This window comes from Chiloscyllium punctatum, chromosome 44 (assembly GCF_047496795.1).
Source record: "Chiloscyllium punctatum isolate Juve2018m chromosome 44, sChiPun1.3, whole genome shotgun sequence".
NCBI classification, from domain to species: domain Eukaryota; kingdom Metazoa; phylum Chordata; class Chondrichthyes; order Orectolobiformes; family Hemiscylliidae; genus Chiloscyllium; species Chiloscyllium punctatum.
The window spans coordinates 15,416,546-15,435,536 of record NC_092782.1 but is presented as its reverse complement, the minus strand read 5'-3'; the positions used below and the strand labels follow the sequence as shown (position 1 = coordinate 15,435,536).

The 18,991-nt window shown below is 46.2% G+C and overlaps 1 protein-coding gene across 1 annotated transcript in view; it reads left to right on the top strand.

The window, feature by feature from the left end:
* The window catches only part of LOC140466599 (uncharacterized), a 117,348-nt gene that overhangs the window by 32,051 nt on the left and 66,306 nt on the right, over window positions 1-18,991 (top strand). Inside the window, exons 5-6 of the mRNA XM_072562050.1 lie at window positions 1,786-1,971; window positions 3,596-3,721. Of these exons, the coding sequence (XP_072418151.1) occupies window positions 1,786-1,971; window positions 3,596-3,721 (312 nt within the window). The remainder of the gene's footprint in view (window positions 1-1,785; window positions 1,972-3,595; window positions 3,722-18,991) is intronic.

The window sequence follows — 18,991 nt, the reverse complement described above, 5'->3', positions numbered from 1 at the left end:
CACAGTTCTGTGGTGGACGTGTAAGCAAATGAATAAGAAATGTACCAGGAACTGATGTGTGCAGTCAGGATATTGCAATACTTGAAACAAAGGAGGCCATTCAGCCCATCATGTCTACGCAGAGTTTCTGCAAGAGTAGTTCAGCCTATTCCCATTCCTCTGTCCATACTCTGTAGACCTGCAGAGTTCCTTATCTAAAAGGTCCGTGCAGGATGAAGAAACATTAGGGGGGGACACTGCCACACCCGACATCCAAATCTGACTGACCCAAGCTGACCAGGGGTCCTGGAAGCAAATCATACCCACAGAATGACACCACTGTGCCTACACATTGGAAACCAGCAGTGACATTTCAAGTGTTCCAGAGGCAACTTCAGGCTTAGTCCCAAACCTCTCACCATTAAAGAAGTATTCTGACATTCTACCAACGCCTCTTCATTCTATCTGCCATGTTCTTTCCCATTTCCATAGTTATTTTAATCAGACATTGCTGTGACACATCTCTGTGGCACAGGGGAGAGGCTGGGACACTCCCACTGAACCACAAGGCATTCCCTTCGCTTGTCCAAATCCACCTGCAGCCACTTTTTGCAATATACGTTCCTTCTTATTTTGTGCCCTCAGCAAGTTTGGGAACATTACAATTTCACCCCACAGCCAAATCATTTATGGACATTGTGAACATTTGTGGAACCAATATCAATCCTTGTCATATCCCACTGAGTAAGAGGCTGCCACCATGAGATTGATCGCTGACAGTCATAGAGTCAGAGAGAAAACAGATCCTTCGGTCCAACTCATCCATGCCGAGAAACATCCTAAATTAATCTAATCCTATTTGCCAGCCTTTGGCCCATATCCCTCTAAATCCTTCCTATTCATACACTCATCCAGATGCCTTTTAAATGGTGTGATTGTACCAGCCTCCAACACTTCCTCTGGCAGCTCACTCCATACACACACCACCCTCTGTGTGTAGAAGTTGCCCCTCAGGCCCCTTTTAAATCTTTCCCCTCTCACCTTAAACCTATGCCCTCTACCCTTTTGTCTGAAACTCTAAGGCCTCTATTAAGTAGATTGTAACCGACTGGTTTGACCGCAGAGTCTTCAATGGTCGATTTCACTGCGCGTTGTGTTCCTTCACTGCCCACTATCTTCATGCCAATTCTGTTTGAGAAAAGTGCATGTCCTTAGCCAGCTTCTTGCATATGTTTCCGTTTGGTCCAGATGGACTATCTTTGTGGGGTAAACACAGTTCTGTGGTGGACGTGTAAGCAAATGAATAAGAAATGTACCAGGAACTGATGTGTGCAGTCAGGATATTGCAATACTTGAAACAAAGGAGGCCATTCAGCCCATCATGTCTACTCATTCTTAATCTATTCTATTTCCCTCAATCCATGCGTTTAATGTGATCACTGTTCAACCATGGTTCATCTTGGACAAATGCAGCACCTTTGTTATGATTCACTCAGAACCTGAACCATTCTTGTGCAGCTTGTTAAAATTCATTTGCAGGATGAGCTGCTGCCACTAAATTTGTCAAAATTCTAATCCCACTTGGGCAGTGTAGGCCTTTGATCTTTACTTTGACTTGTTTAATCAGAGAGGCAGGGCATGATCAAATCATGCTTAAGGTCATAGCTTCTGAAATGCTCCCCGATCTTATGAAAGACACTTTGAAACTTGATGATTTTACCAATCAGTAAAGATGAGTGGACTCTCTCTCAGCTTGTCCATTTGGCAGCATGCTTTTCTCAGTAACAGTTTACCCTGCATTTCCAGGACATGATATGTATGAGAGAGAAGGCTGCCGAAGCAGATCAGTTGATTCAGGAACTGGAAGCGAAGTTGAGAAAGCCAAGCACCGACGATGGTGGTGCCATGAAGATGCTGCAGAAAATCCGTGAGGCGAACGAAGCCGAAATGAAACACTACCAGCGACAAACAGAGCAGGCCTATAATCAAAATGTAAGCTTGACTTCATATCATTGTAGAATCTGGCAGCAGGCAGGGAGGCCGATTAATCCATCATGCCTGTGGAATTGAAAGCTAGTCTCAGCAATGATTGCCAAGAAATTATCATTGACTTGTTGTAAAAACCCATCTGGTTCCCTCATGGCCATCAGGGGAAGAAACCTGCCCTCTTTACCTGGTCCGACCCACATGTGTCTCCACACCCACAGCAATGTGTTGACTCTTAACTGCCCTCTGAAATGGTCGAGCAAGTCACACATTTCAAGGGCACTTAAGGACACAGGTGAATGCTGGCTTTGTTGGTGATACCCCACCTCCCAAAAAAAATGGGTAATTGGAAAATGTATTCACTTCCCCTTTGAAAGCCATAGTTATATCTGAGAGATAGCGAGGCCTGCAGATGCTGGAGAAGTCAGAGTCGATAAAGTGTGGTGCTGGGTGGCACGGTGGCACAGTGGTTAGCACTGCTGCCTCACAGCGCCAGAGACCCGGGTTCAATTCCCGCCTCAAACGACTGACTGTGTGGAGTTTGCACATTCTCCCCGTGTCTGCGTGGGTTTGCTCCGGGTGCTCCGGTTTCCTCCCACAGTCCAAAGATGTGCAGGTAAGGTGAATTGGCCGTGCTAAATTGCCCGTAGTGTTAGGTAAGGGGTAGATGTAGATGTAGGGGTATGGGTGGGTTGCGCTTCGGCGGGGCGGTGTGGACTTGTTGGGCCGAAGGGCCTGTTTCCACACTGTAAGTAATCTAATCTAATCTAAAAAAAAAGCACAGCGGGTCAGGCAGCATCTGAGAAAGGTTAAGCCCTAAATGTCGACTCTCTTGCTCCTGAGCTGCTGTCTGACCTGCTGTGCTTTCTCCAGCGCACACTTTATTGATTTCCCCCACAATTATATCTGACCCCACCATACTCTCAGGCAGATTCCCAACCTCAGTTTGGAAGTCCCCCCTCCTTTGTAGGCAGATTTAGTACCCAGCCCTTTGCTTTCTCAGTCTTTGCAAAAGTTTACATCTGGATGCCACAGTGGCTCAGTGGTTAGCACTGCTGCCTCACAGTGTTAAGGCAGTTTGATTCTAGCCTCGGGCGACCGTGTGGAGTCTGCACATTCTCCCCCTGTAGGATTCCTCCAGCAGCTCCAGTTACTTCCCACAGTCATAAGATGTATGGGTTAGGTGGATTCGCCTTGCTTTAGTGTCTAGGGATATGCACACTAGGTGGGTTAGCCATGGGAAGGGCGGGTATAGGATGGGGGAAATGTGGGTCTGGGTTCGATGCTCTTCAAAGATTTGGAGTGGGCTTGATGGCTAAATGGCCTGCTACCACACTGTAGGGCTGGACCTCAGTTTATCATCTCTTTTGAAGTGCGGTGCCTGACGCAGTGTAGCCCTCCTTGAAGATGGATGGCTGTCTGCTTGAACTATGTTGCTGTGGGACACCTTTGAAGCCGCTTCAGTCCCGGCACTGAGCAAGTGTGCCATGTGATCACAAGGCGTGCTGTAAGCTGCTGTCGGGAATCTGTAATGACAGCAGCTATAAGCTTGCTCAAGGTTATGACTGCTGTGATAATGAGATTTAGAGTTGCTGAACTTTTGACACCTGCACATTAATTTTGATCCTAGCTGATGGACCTGAGCATATGCCTGAATAAAGAGCGTATCCAACTGGAGCAAGTTCAGGAGGAAAACCAGTGTCTGCGCCAGCACATTAACAACCTGTCGACTGAAATTAAAATGCTGCAAACGAAGGTTAGTGGGAGGCTGGGAAAATGAGCCGGGTTGACCAGATTAGATCCTGGTAAGGAATATTGTGACCTGAAGGAGAGGGCATTTACCTTGATAGGTGTGTCCTGTTATGCAATTAGACAATTGCTAATCAGTTCTATTTGCCCACCTTAGTCCCACAGCCCTTGACGTCTGCACACAACAAAAATATATCCACCTCAATCTCGGAAGCTGCAACTGACTTGCAGGCTCTTGGGTACAGATATGTACTCACCTTTTGTGTGGAAATCTGCTTCCTGAGCCCATTCCAGAATAAGCTTTCTCCTATTTCTCAAAAGGAATTTTTTTTTCTCTCTGTCTCTACCCTTTCAAAGCATTGTTATGTTTTAACCGCCTGGATCAAATCACATCCCAGCACTCAATGGGGTACAAGCCAAGTCAGTCTGCCTCTCCTCTGCTGCAAGATGGAATGATGGCAGGGGGGTGCAAGCTGACATTGGGCTGAACTGCCAGCTCTGCAGCTGTCAGAGTGAGTAATAACTCCAGCCTTTGCACAGGTAGTGGAGCATGGACTCAAGTGCATCTCATCCTCTTAGGGTAGTGTGTGCAGTAGAAATGCAGCTTTGTATTGCACAGACAGTTTGCTCACAGGTAAATTGGAGTCAGAAACCAGAGTTAAGTCTTGAGCTGGCACTATTGCATGCTTCAGTTAATTGCCAATATATCAATCAGTGACAAGGACTGGTCAGATAAGACTGTGTGTTCCTTGTTTGAAAGTATGGCTGGTAACTGGAAGGCTATATAGTCATATCTGACTGATAAGACTCTAGCTCTGTTCTGGCTACAGAGTAAATGGCTTATACATCACATCCTGTTATGGATGGTTGTCATTTAGGATAGTCTCCCTTAAAGATGCATCGCAAGTGTACCTGAGTCTGAGGAGGTCCACTTTCCTTCACCTTTGAGTCAGTTGGCTTCTTCACAGTGGAATGTTCTTCTCAGTTAGAAGAAGAATGTTCTGAACATCCAAACCCAAGTTCTGCCCCTGTTTCACCTGAGATTGTAAAGCAATGGACAATCCTCAGCCATTCCATGTCGCGTAAGAACAGGTACTCTGAGGAGCAACCAAACAAAAATGCTTAAAATGTGATTTTTAACCACTGATTATTAACCAAAACCAGACTGAATATGGGTTCTTTAAAAACTAAGTATTTGAACAGACAGAAAATACAGTCCAGAAAAAGTAAAGAACAGATGCCATCCCAGTCCCATCTTACCGCAAATCACAGTCAACTTTTAAGAAATATATTGTAATGTTTAACTAATCTGCCTTGTGTTTGTATGGACTACAGTAGACTGATGTGGGGGCTGGAATGACGCAGATTCTTGATGATTTTTGATGAATCACTCTGTATTTCCTCTGTATTTATACTGTGCTCTCAGGACAGAGTGAAAAATTAAGGCTGACTCCAGAACTGGAGCCTGTCCTGACGATTACAAGTGGTGTTTATGCAGCTCCTTTGACATTGTGAAACATCCCATGGCACTGTGCTGGAGCATAAAACAAATCAGACAAATGACCACTTTGTGGTCAGGGAGACAATTCCTGCTTCCCACATTGAATCCTTACAGTGTGAAAGCAGGCCATTCAGCCCATCAAGTGTGCACTGACCCCTAAACTGCATCCCACCCAGACTTACCCCCCCTACCCGGCCGGTGGCTAACCCACCTACCCAGCAAATCCTTGGGTTGTGGGAGGAAACTGGAGCACCCGGAGGAAACCCACGCAGACATGGGGAGAATGTGCAAACTCCACACAGACAGCTGAAGCTGGAATCCACTCCAGGCATCTGGTGCTATGAGGCAGCTGTGCTAACCACTGAGCCACCACGCCACCAGGAGATGTTTCTGTCTCGAGTCACTTGGTTATTGAGCTGGACTGGGAGTTAGAGACACTGAAACATCAGGAATGAAGAGCACATCCTGGATAGTCTCTGCAGAAAGCAGTCCCATCCCAAAGGGATACATGGCTCAGGAAAAGGACGGTGTGACTTTCAGGGCCTCAGAAGCTGGGACCCTGCAGAGGATGAGAAAGAGGCCCCAGGGACAGCATTTTGTTCAACAGCCACTTGTAAAAACAAGGAGAAAGCCCATGGGGAAGAGAGCCACAGCACCTTGGCTAAGAGGGTTGAAGACCAAATCAGGAATGAGACAGTGAAGAGGAATTTTCTAGTGGATTAGATAGAATTCTATATAACCATAAATGAGAGTCCGAAAGGCTATTGCCTGCCTGACACCAGATCAGATATATCTTGCAGTGCTTGAAGAGGAATTTGGAAGTAGGGAGAAAGTTCAATTATCATGCTCCTTACAAAATACAGAGTGGGTCACAATCTCAGGATAAAAGGTTTAGGACTGAGAATGTAGAAGAATGACAGAGGGATCTTATAGAAACGTGCAAAATTATGAAGAAAATGGATAATGTAAAAATAGAGAGGTTGTTTCAGCTGGTGGGCGAAGCTAGAATTACCTCAAAACAAGGGGGAGCAGATTTCAGACTGAGTTGAGGAAGAACTTCTTCACCCAAAAGGTTGTGAATCTGTGAAATTCCCTGCCCAGTGAAGCAGCTGAGGCAAAGATAGATAGATTTTTGAACATAAAGGAATAAAGGGTTATAGAGAATAAGTGGGCAAGTGGAGCTGAGTCCACGAAAGAGATCAGCCATGATCTTATTGAATGACAGGGCAGGCCCAAGGGGCCAGATGGCCTACTCCTGCTCCTGGTCCTTACGTCCTTACATTCTTAGTCACTCAGGGGGTAGACAATCTTTGGAATCTTCTACAGCTGATGTCTGTGGAAGCTCAGACATTGAGTGGATTCAACTCATGCGTTGAAAGATCTCCCTAGTTATTAATGACATCAAGAGATACAGGGATAGTAACCTACTCCTCTTCCTATGTTCCTATATTGGAATCAATGGTTAAAGGTCAACACTAAGATATGGCATTGTTGCGAGACTGATATTCCAGCCCAATGCTCCAGATACACCATTTCACTACAGGACATGGCGAAATTTAACTTTCCTTAGTTAAGAAATGATACAGTTGCATTAGAAGCAGTTCAACAAAGGTATGCTTGACAATTTCTGTAGTGAGGGGTTTGGCTTATGTGGAAAGGTTGAGCAGGTTAGGCCTGTACTCCTTGGAGTTTAGAAGAATGAGAAGTGATATTGGAATATATAAAATCCTGAGGGGGCTTGATCATGTAGATCCTGAGAGAATTGTTCCCCGTGTGTAGCTAAGTCTAAAACTAGGGAGCGCAGTTTAAGAATCAGAGTCTGCCCTTTAAGACTGAATGAGGCAGAATTTCTCCCATCAGAGATTCTTTGGAATTCTCTGGAAAGTGGAGGCTGGGACATTGAAATATTCAAGCTTGGGTTAGGCAGATTTTTGATCGATGAGGGAGTTCCAGGGCTGTGGGAGACAGGCAGGAAAATGGTGTTGAGATCTTAATCAGATCAAACAACATCCAACTGAATGGCAGAATGAGGTTGATGGGCCAAATGGCCTAGAGCAATTCTTGTGAGCTTGTGTTGGAGCTAGAGACCCTGCTGGGGAAATATTGGAACTTAGGAACCAGATTTAGAAATTGGACCACTAAGGTAAATAATGTCTCTGAGGTAAAAACAATGACTGCAGATGCTGAAAACCAAATACTGGATTAGTGCTGCTGGAAGAACACAGCAGTTCAGGCAGCATCCAACAAGCAGCGAAATCGACGTTTCGGGCAAAATCCCTTCATCAGGAATAAAGGGCTTTTGCCCGAAACGTCGATTTCGCTGCTCGTTGGATGCTGCCTAAACTGCTGGGCTCTTCCAGCACCACTAATCCAGTAAATAATGTCTCTCCCAAGCTACATGCAAATTGGTACAGGGAATTCCAGAGCAGGAGAAAAAAAAGAGCTTTTAGTTGAAGGTCTGGGGAGGGAAAAGGTGCTCCATTTTCATGGAACGCTGGTACTAATTCCGGGAAAGGCAAGAACAGCATTAATGAAACAGCCTCTAACTGCAGCAGACAAGCAGGAGGCTGGAGGAACACAGCAAGGCAGGCAGCATAAGGAGGGACAGGCAGGAGGCTGGAGGAACACAGCAAGGCAGGCAGCACCAGGAGGGACAGGCAGGAGGCTGGAGGAACACAGCAAGGCAGGCAGCACCAGGAGGGACAGGCAGGAGGCTGGAGGAACACAGCAAGGCAGGCAGCATCAGGAATGACAGGCAGGAGGCTGGAGGAACACAGCAAGACAGGCAGCATCAGGAGGGACAGGCAGGAGGCTGGAGGAACACAGCAAGGCAGGCAGCATCAGGAGGGACAGGCAGGAGGCTGGAGGAACACAGCAAGGCAGGCCGCATCAGGGGGGACAGAGAGGAGGCTGGAGGAACACAGCAAGGCAGGCAGCATCAGGAGGGACAGGCAGGAGGCTGGAGGAACACAACAAGGCAGGCAGCATCAGGAGGGACAGGCAGGAGGCTGGAGGAACACAACAAGGCAGGCAGCATCAGGAGGGACAGGCAGGAGGCTGGAGGAACACAGCAAGGCAGGCAGCATCAGGGGGGACAGAGAGGAGGCTGGAGGAACACAGCAAGGCAGGCAGCATCAGGAGGGACAGGCAGGAGGCTGGAGGAACACAACAAGGCAGGCAGCATCAGGAGGGACAGGCAGGAGGCTGGAGGAACACAACAAGGCAGGCAGCATCAGGAGGGACAGGGAGGAGGCTGGAGGAACACAGCAAGGCAGGCAGCATCAGGAGGGACAGGGAGGAGGCTGGAGGAACACAACAAGGCAGGCAGCATCAGGAGGGACAGGGAGGAGGCTGGAGGAACACAGCAAGGCAGGCAGCATCAGGAGGGACAGGGAGGAGGCTGGAGGAACACAACAAGGCAGGCAGCATCAGGAGGGACAGGCAGGAGGCTGGAGGAACACAACAAGGCAGCATTAGGAGGTGGAGATTTCGGGTGTAACCCTTCTTCAGGACTGGGGATGGGTGTAAGGGGAGCTTCAGATAAAGGGGGCGGGGGGTGTGGCAGGGAGCAGGGTGGTGAGGCTGGGATAGGTGAAGACAGATAGAGGGTACGACCTGTTTGCTCGATGAGAGGAATGAATCCTGTTGGTAGCTGGAAGGAAGGGTCGATCGGAAGAATGGAAGGGAGGGGGAGGGTTTTCCCCCATCACCTCTTTAACTGCAGCTCCCCCGATAACCACCCCCAGTCCGGAAACATTGACTTCTCCACTTCCTGATGCTGTCGGCCTTGCTGTGTTCCTCCAGCCTCCTGCTTATTTACCTCGGATTCCAGCATCTGCAGCTTCTTTTTGTCTTGAGCTGCAGTAAAGCAGGATGTGGTTCCCAGCAGAAAGAATAAGTTGGGAGAAGCAAAGGCTGTGAATCTGATACGATGAGATTGGAACGTACAAGGAATGAGCTGAGCTTTGCTATAAGTGGAACAGAAGTGGAAAGCATAGGATATACGATAATAAGGATCTGTGTTACCAAGGAATAAATGCAATCATAGAACAGGAAGGTAAAATATTCAGTAAGAGGAACTGCTATGACAAATGAATTAAACATCTGTTCAGCAATCAGCATACCATGTGTAATTCAACAGGAGAACTCAAGGTAATAATAAATAGTGACTGATAAGTACAGCTGAGATTATTGAGAGATTCCAATGGAAAGATGAAACATTACCAAATATAACATGTTTAGAAATAATAGAGGGCAAAGGGGTTTGTGAAGTAGCTGTGCTTATTATAAATAATAGTGACAACAGAAAAAAACATGATGTAGTCATCAATAAAACAGATAGATAATTCATCCAGCCAGAGAGAAAAGACAGTGAAGGATCAATACCATTGATGGAGGTAGTCTACAGGCCATCTAATAGTGGTAGGGAGGCAGAACAGGAAATATGCAAAGAAATTAGAGAATTGAATTTAAAAAAAAGATAATAGTGGGGACTCACTCCATCTTCAGCAGAATACCTGCCGCTTCAAATGCCAATCAGCTGTACACTTCTCTTGGAGAGTCCCACAGCCTGCATCCAGTACTATCACTGGATAAATACCCTGGAAGCAAAATTGCGCCATGATATTTCACAGCTCAGTGCTACTTTCCTGGCATCCTCATTTATAATTCCTGATGAAGGGCTTATGCCCGAAACGTCGATTCTTCTGCTCCTCAAATGCTGCCTGACCTGCTGTGCTTTTCCAGCACCACACTCTTTGACGTCCTCATTTCCCAGTCCACTACCTGGAAAGACAGTCAACTTCCCTCCAGAATGTTTTTAACTATATAGCGATGAGCGTAGCTAGGTGATGGCGTTGTGGCATTAGGGGAGGTGATGTCCTATTGTAAGGTCCATTAGGCTGTTAATTCAGAGGTCCAGGTAATATTCTGGAGACCCATATTTGAATCCTGCCACCGCAAATGCTGGACGTGAATTCAATAAAAATCTGGAATTAAGTGTCGTGTGATGACCATGAAATCATTGTCGATTATCGGATAAGGGGAAAGTGAGGACTGCAGATGCTGGAGATCAGAGTCAGGAGTGTGCTGCTGGAAAAGGACAGTAGGTCAGGCAGCATCCGAGGAGCAGGAGAATCAACGTTTCGGATATAAGCCCTTCATCAGGAATGAGGCTTGTGGCCCAGGGGTGCTGAAAGATAGAGAGGGGGGGGGGGGGGTTGGGGGGGAAGGTAGCTGGGAATATGATAGGTAGATGAAGATGGGGGTAATGGTAATAGGTTGGAGAGGAGGGTGGAGCAGATAGGTGGGAAAGACTATGGACAGGTCAAGAGGGCGGTGCCAAGTTGGAGGCTTGGGGCGATAAGGTGGGGGGAGGGGAAATGAGGAAACTGGTGAAATCCACATTGATCCCATGTGGTTGCAGGGTCCCAAGGTGGAAGATGAGGCGTTCTTCCTCCAGCCGTTGGGTGATTAGGGATTTGCGAAGGAGGAGGCCCAGGACCTGCATGTCCTTGGTGGAGTGGGAGTTGGACTGGGAGTTAAAGTGTTTGGCCACGGGGCAGAGGGTTTGGTGGGTGCAGGTGACCCAGAGATATTCTCTGAAACGATCCGTAAGTTGGCATCCTGTCCCCCCAATTAGAGACCACATCAGGTACAATGGATACAGTAGATGACGGGTGTGGAAGTACTGGTAAATCTCTGTCGGATGTGGAAGGCTCTTTTGAGGCCTTGGATGGAGGTGAGGGGGGTAGTGTGTGCGCAGGTTTTGCACTTCTTGCGGTAGCAGGGGAAGGTGCCGGGAGTTGGGTGTCAGCTGGTTGGGGGGAAAGGTCTCTCTGAAATGCAGATAGAAGTGGTGGGGGGCGAAAATATATCCCTAATGGTGGGGTCTGTTTGTACATGGCAGAAGTGGCAGAGGATGATGCAATGTGCCAGAGGTTGGTGGGGTGGAAGTTGAGGACCAATGGGGTTCTGTCCTTGTTGCAATTGGAGGTGTGGGGTTCAAGAGTGGAGGTGCGGGAAGTGGATGAGATGCGCTGGAGGGCATCACCACACGTGGGAGGGAAATTGCGGCCTTTGTAGAAGGAGGCCATCTGGGATGTTCTATGGTGGAATTGGTCCTCCTGGGAGCAGATTCGGTGGAGACAGAGGAATTGGGAATATTTTATAGGAAGCGGGCTGGGAGGAGGTGGAGTCCAGGTAGCTGTGGGAATTGGTGGGTTTGAAGTAGATGTCCATGGTTAGTCGGTCACCAGAGATGGAGATTGAGAGGTCCAGGAAGGGGAGGGAGGTGTCCAAGATGGTCCAGGTGAACCTTCTCATGGGAGCATGAGGTGGCGCCATTACAGTCATTGATGTAGTGGAGGAAAAGTTGAGGAATGGTGCTGGTGTAACTCCGGAACATGGACTGTTCCACGTCCCCAACGAAGAGGCAGGCGTAGCTGGGGCCCATGTGGGTTCCCCTGGCTACCCCTTTGGTTTGAAGGAAGTGGGAGGATTGGAAGGAGAAATTGTTGAGGGTGAGGACCAGTTCAGCCAAGTGGATGAGAGTGTCAGTGGAAGGGTACTGGTTGGGTTGGCGTGAGAGGAAGAAATGGAGAGCTTGGAGACCTTCATCATGTAGATCAATGTGTACAGGGTCTGGATGTCCATGGTGAAGATGAGGCATTGGGAGCTGGGGAAACAAATATCTTGGAGGAGGTGAAAGGCATGGGTGGTGTCCCGAATGTAGGTGGGGAGTTCCTGGGCTAAGGGGTCAGGATGGTGTCAAGGTATGTAGTGATAACTTTGGCGGGGCAGGAGCAGGCCAAGAGAATGGGTTCACCGGGGCAGTCAGGTTTGTGAAGTTTGGGTGGGAGGTAGAACCGGGCTATGTGGGTATCCCAAACGATGAGGTTGGAGGCTGTGGGTGGGAGGTCCCCTGAGGTGATGAGATTGTGGATGGTCTGGGAGACAATGGTTTGGTGATGGGAGGTGTGGTCGGTGGTCAAGGAGGCAGTAGGAGGAGATGTCTTCAAGCTGGCACCTGGCTTCTGCATTGTCGAGGTCAGTGTGCCACAGTACCACTGTGCACCCCCTCTTGTCTGCTGGTTTGATGGTGAGGTTGGGGTGGAGGGCTGTGCATTGTGAGGGTGAGAGGTTGGAGTGGGTGACAGGGGTGGACAGGTTGAGGTGGTCCATGTCACGGTGGCAGTTGGAAAGATTGGATAAGCCTGTTTTTTTTTCCACTAATGTCCTTCAGGGAAGGAAACTGCTGTCATTACCTGGTCTGGCCTTTATGTGGCTCCAGACCATCAGCAAAATGGTTGACTCTTAAATAGAAGATGAGCAATAAATGCTAGCCTGGCCAGTGATGCTATGAATGAATGTTTTAAAAAAAACCTAGGAGCTATTGATATAAGAGAGTCAGCAAAATATCCTTTTGGGAATTTGAGCGAGAGAAGCGTTTTGAAGGAGAGGGCACATTGAGAGTGACAGTTGTAGGTTTGGATGAGGGAAAGTTGGGAGGAGGCTTGAGTGAGCACAAACACTAGCATGGTCTAATTGGGCCAACACATTCTCTAAGTAATAAAGAGTTATTTAGGAGAGGTGATCAAATCTCTGCTCAGATAAGTGAGTTTTAAGGAGCATTTTGGAGAGGTGCAGAGATTTTGAGAAAAAAGTTGCAGAACTTGGGATTGAGATGGTTGAAGCCAACACCGGGCAAAGGATGCATCGGTAGGCTACAGAAATTATAGCACAAATCTCTGAGACCGTTGTCGGCTGGAGGAGGTTGCACAGAGACAGGGAAGGGCGAGACCACGCAGGGATTTGAGCTTGAAGATCAGAATTTTAAAATTGAGGTGTTGCCAAACTAGAAACCAATTTGCATTTAGGAGAATTGAAGGTGAGAACGAGACTTGGTACGAGTTAGAACAAGGTATAAAAATTACCACAATAGAATGTGGTGGACTGAGAGGCTTGATTTTCATGCAGTGTTAAGCCAACGCTTTAATCAGATTTAAAGCTGAGAGCGTTTGTTACAGAGATGTGAATAATGCTGGCAAGGTTTGTCTTAATTGCTTATAACTGGTGCTGGACTTTCCTAAGTTGATATGACTCCCTTTTCCATTACAACTAACATTTACAGACCTAAATACAGTCCTGACATAAATCAGCAAAGCCACTCACTTACAGATTAAACCAAGATGGTTTAGATCTCCTGACTCAGCAGTAGTAGAAATGTGAAATTCACGTAGAAAACGCAGCCCCTAAATCTTTCTCAGGAAACCTTTGTCACCTCATCTGGTAGATCACAGCTGGCAGAATAAGATAAATACGTACAGAGACAGGATTGAAATACTTCTCAAATCTGTTTGGGGGAAATCTCTGAGACACATAATAAAGAATAGACAAAAAAATGATAGTAAAGAATTTTTTTCTCTATCAAACTGTCTTACAAGGAATAAAAATAATTAAAAATTGTAAAAATTCTGTACTTTGATAGCAGCTTATCCAGTACCCCAGAACCTTCTGTTGTTCAATATGAAGTGCTGGCTATCCACCAGTGGAACTGCATCAGTCACATTTTAACCAGACACAGTCATTTCAATAGAAAGGACCACAAGTACACTTACACAACATGGGTAATTGTACTCACACTTACACATGACAAGCAATAGCACTTTACACTTACATAATGCAAATAACTGTACTTCACTCTTACATTCTTACAAAGAGCCCTGGTACAAATGCATCTGGAGTATTAAGAATCATAGAGATACACAGCAAGAAACAGACCCTTCGGTCCGACTCGTCCATGCTGACCAGATATCCTAAATTAATCTTGTCCCATTTGCCAGTATTTGGTCCATGTCCTTCTAAACCCTCCGTATTCATATACCCATCCAGATGTTGTAATTGTATCTATCTCCACCATCTCCCGCGGCAGCTAACTCCATATATGCAACATTCTTTGCATGAAATCATTGCCCATTAGGTTCCTCTTATATCTTTCCCCTCTCTCCTTAAGCCTATGTCCTCTAGTTTTGGAGTTCCCCACCCAAGACTTTGTCTGTTTATCCTATCCATGTCCCTCATAATTTTATAAAACTCTATAATGTCACCCCTCAGCCTCCGACACTCCAGAGAAAGCATTTGGTTCAGTTTTGGCCTCCTTACCTGTGGAAAGACACACTAAGTCATACAAACAGTGCAACAAAGGTCCACTGAACAAATTCCTGGAATGGTGTTATGAGGAAATATTTCACGAGGTTGCATCCTTAACAACGGAGAGATGATCCAATTCAACTCCATACAGGGATCAATAAGGTAGGTGAGGGAAGACATTTCCGCTGGTTAGAGGGGGTCAAGAAGCCGTGTCAGATGAAAGTACTGCGATGAGGTGGGATTTCTTCACTCAGAGCATGGTTTTCTTTTGCAAAGGGCTATGGAGGCTCAGTCTTTGAATGTTCAAGACAGAGCTCGATAGAACTGTTTAAGAAAAGCATACAGTTTAATGGCAGGCCACTGAACAGCATTGATGTATAGTGGGATCTTGGGTTCAAGTCCATAGCTCCCTGAAAGTGGCCACAAGTAGATAGGGTGGTAAAGCATACTTGCCTTTATTGGATGGGGAGCTTAGTATAAGAGTCAGGACGTCAAGTGGCAGCTTTATAAGACTTTGGTCAGGCCACACTTTGAGTATTGCATTCAATTCTGGTCACTACATTACAGGAAGGCTGTGGAGGCTTTGGAGAGGGTGCAGAAGAGGTTTACCAGGATGCTGCCTGGATTAGAGGGTATGAACTATAAGGAGAGGCTGGAAAAACTCTGGTCATTTTGTCTGGAGTGGCGGAGGCTGAGGAGGGACTTGATAGAAGTCGATAAAATTCTGAGAGGCATAGATAGGGTTGAAGGTCAGAATCTTTTTCCCAGAGATGAAATGTTGAATACTAGGGGAGCATGCCTTTAAAGTGAGAGGGGGAAAGTTCACAGGAGATGTGAGGGGCAAGTGGTAGGTGTCTGGAAAGCATTGTCAGGAGGCAGATACAATAGGGGCGTTTAAGGGACTTGTAGGTAAGCATGTGAATATGCAAGGAATGCAGGGATGTAGACCAAGGGCAGGCAGAAGGGATTAGTTTAATTTGACATCATGTTTAACACAACATCATGGGCTGAAGGGCCTGTTGCTGTGCTTTACTGTTCTATGTTCCAATTCTACTTATTGAAATCATGAAGGGAATGTGGGGTTAGTGTAGTGAACACGTTCAAGGGGCTGAATGGCCTACACCTGCTCCCATTTCTTATATTTTTAAATAACAACCACCTCCCAATGTTAATTAAGGAAGAGAGTAAAGCACTTATACTCCTCAAAAAGTATTCACACAATCTGATCTTCTGTTTTACATTTTAACATGCTAAAATATTCAAGTCACCAACACAGGTCTTAATGTTAGTGTGCATTATCCAATTGTGATTGACCAGTCATAAAAGCAATTAAGCTGCATGGCTGGATTCCCAATTAGCCACACTACAGAAACACTGCCATCCTGTTTTCAGTCAGGGCTTGGTAGAAATCTCCTACTGGTTCTTTCCAGGAGGAGACCTTGCAATGCATGAACGCTCAGAAAATGAAGTGACGAGCTACATCTGATTTGTTCAGCCCTGTTACTCAACGTAATGGAGCGGAGATGACAAACACATAACTTGAGTCCAAACAGTTATAAAATAGTGATAAGACACCGTGGATTGCAGAATTCCTCAGGCGTTATCTATCAGTCAGGGCAGAGAATGACTTAAGGTCAAGAATGCTTAGAGCTCTTCTTTAATGTGCTGCTCCTGGGAGTTTTCATAATGAACTGATTAGACCTGGTTTACAATGAGAATGGTCTCAATAATTGTGTCATTGGCTCTTAACAAACGCTGAATTGGATGTTTAAATTTGCAACAAATCAAAACAGAAGTATCTCAGTGATAGACCTTGAGAATTTGTTTTGTAATTTGCATTCTTCACAAATTCATAAAATTTTTAACGCCATCATTTCTGTTTTGACAAACTGAGATGTAGTATATGACCTGATGAGAGAGTGAGTTGGTGTGTATGTGCACGTGACTGTGTGGATACTCTAAATTTTAACGCGCTCTGAGCTAAAAATGAGTGACTGAGCATCTTATTTCTGCGATCTGTGTTCTTTGTGGTTTAGAAGAGTAATCAGGGCTTCCGTTAGGAAATGAAAAGCACAGAAGCAGGAAACAGTCATTCCCCCTCAAATCTGACCCGGTTCCTCATTCAGTTCAACGTATCCCTATCGTGTTGAAGCAGGACTTTTGATCTGACAGGTCCACCCTGACCCTTTGAAGAGAATTCTTCCCTGACCTATCCTACTCCCTGTAACCCTGCATTTCCCATAGCTAATCCACCTAGCCCGCACAATTTGGCATGGCCAATCCACGGGGCGAATGTGCAAACGCCACACTGACAGTCACCCTATGGATCTGAACCCGGGTCTCTGGCGCTCTGAGACTGCAGTGCTAATCCCTGAGCTATCATGCTGCCCCATTAGCATATATCTGACTTGTCTTTTAACACTATATTCATGGCCTGGTTCCATGTCCCTCCATACCATCGCTAGCAAACAGCTATCTAAGTAGCCCAGGCTCGACAATTTTTGAAGGAGGCATTTCAGATTTCCACTATTCAGCTTTCTTGTGAATTTGTGGTCCCTGCTATCAACCCTCAATTGCCAGGCTGCAAAGGGGAAAGAAATTCATGCATTTATATATATATAGTGCCTGTCATAATCACATATCCAATAGTGCAGCACATTCAGTATTGCAGCATCTCCTCTGTACTGCATGGGAGTATTCAGCATTATTTTCTGGTCCTGGAATGGGATGTGAACACAGACTCTGTGACTTAGATGCAAGAGAGCTATCCAGTGCGTCATGGCTGACATGTAATAGTAGAATTATACCCCTTGGTGTCCCCATCAATGGAAACAGCTTCTATCTATCTACCTTCACAAGCTCTTCACTGAGCTTGAATATCTCTGTTAAACTCAAAACAATACACACCCTGCAAACTGTCCACAAAATGTAACCCTTAGATCTCGAGCAGCATTTAGTGAATCTGCCCTCCATCCTGTCCCATGTGAAAAAATGTGAATTGAACAAGCTTTATTGTCACGTGCACTCAAATGAGTACGGTGAAAAGTTTACAAGTTGCCAATTATGGTGCCATCTTAGGTCCAAGGTACCTAGCTACAGATTCTTCAGTACAAGTTCTTCAGGAAAAAAATTTAGAAAAATAAAGAAATTAAGATGTCCAGCATTATAAATTGCCACACGAGGCCGGGAGAACACCACTCCAGGCCCAGAGGATGCCTCATTGCGGTTGCGCTGAGGCTGAGACTCCGAGTCTGTGCTGAGGCTCGGAGTTCAGGATATCACCAAGAAGAAGTGAGGGAGAAAAACACAAAAGAGAAAAAAAGATACAAGTAAAGAAAAAGAATCAGACTGAATGGACGGGTTCTGGCTGAAACATCCTACTCTCCCGCCATTTTGGAAGTAGAGTAGGCGCTAACAAACTTTCTTCAAGTCTGCGTAGGGAATGGGTAAACACCTTGTACAATGGCATTTCAGTGAAGTGAGTGGGTGAAAATGCCCTGGACTTTAATTTTTCGTTGAGGTATCATCACACGTTCTACCAACCTCTGCTCCGGTGCCTCAACCCTATCAAAACTAGACCAAGGAGAGAGGTTGCAAAGAGACATCAGTTATATTCTGAGACAATACATGCTTTCTGACACGTCACTGCACTTTGGAAGCTGCTTATAGCTTGACAGGTACTCGGGGAGCCTCCAAACACAAACGTCAAGGATTAATTAGTTCCACAATCTACATTCTGCTGTCTGTTCTGGTTAGTGCTTTCAACTTCCAGCAGACATCCCCCAGTTACAGTAAGTTATTGTCAACAGTTTATGTTGCATGTAGCTTTATTGCAACAGCTGGAAGATTGCAATACAAAAGGTTATCGCCACTTCTTTCAAAAGACGTGTCATTCCATGCTTCAGCATTCAATAATAATGAACTGAAGGAGGCACTGATTCCACTGGGAGGAAACCATTCTACTAGGATCACTCATACTGGAGCGGTCTTCCTTTTGTTGTGTTAAGTTTATCAATAAATACTTTGAATCTTCATTTCATTTGATGACTTTGGTACGGACTTAGGAAACCAAGAATCAGCCAATGAATTCACTTCTCGTAGTTATTGCTAGGAAATGGTCAAACTCAGTGGCAAGTTTAGGAGCACGTTCCCACAACTGGACTGGGATGTCTATTGCCTAAAAATGTGTTGCTGGAAAAGCGCAGCAGGTCAGGCAGCATCCAAGGAGCAGGAGAATCGACGTTTCGGGCATAAGCCCTTCTTCAGGAATCAGTGGGATGTCTATTGCCCCCTAGGTCAGGGTTGGCAGGCATTGATGTGATGCCACGCTTGCCATTCCTGATACCTACCTGCCCACGCTTGCTGCAGATCTATCCCTGTGGCTGCGGTGGGCATTGGTGACCAACCTGCCCGAGGGACCTTGAAGCTCAACATTGATGGCCAGTTAAAAACTTCATCTCCCCACCACCTAAATTTCACCCTCGCAGGAAGACGCCATTGCCAAGTGTGTAGCCTGGTAACTTGCAATGGGAGGACTGATGACTGGCAGCTTTGATCCCCTTATGTAGGAAAAGATATCATTTCATTGGAGGCAGTTCAGTGAAGGTTCACAAGGATGACCCCTGG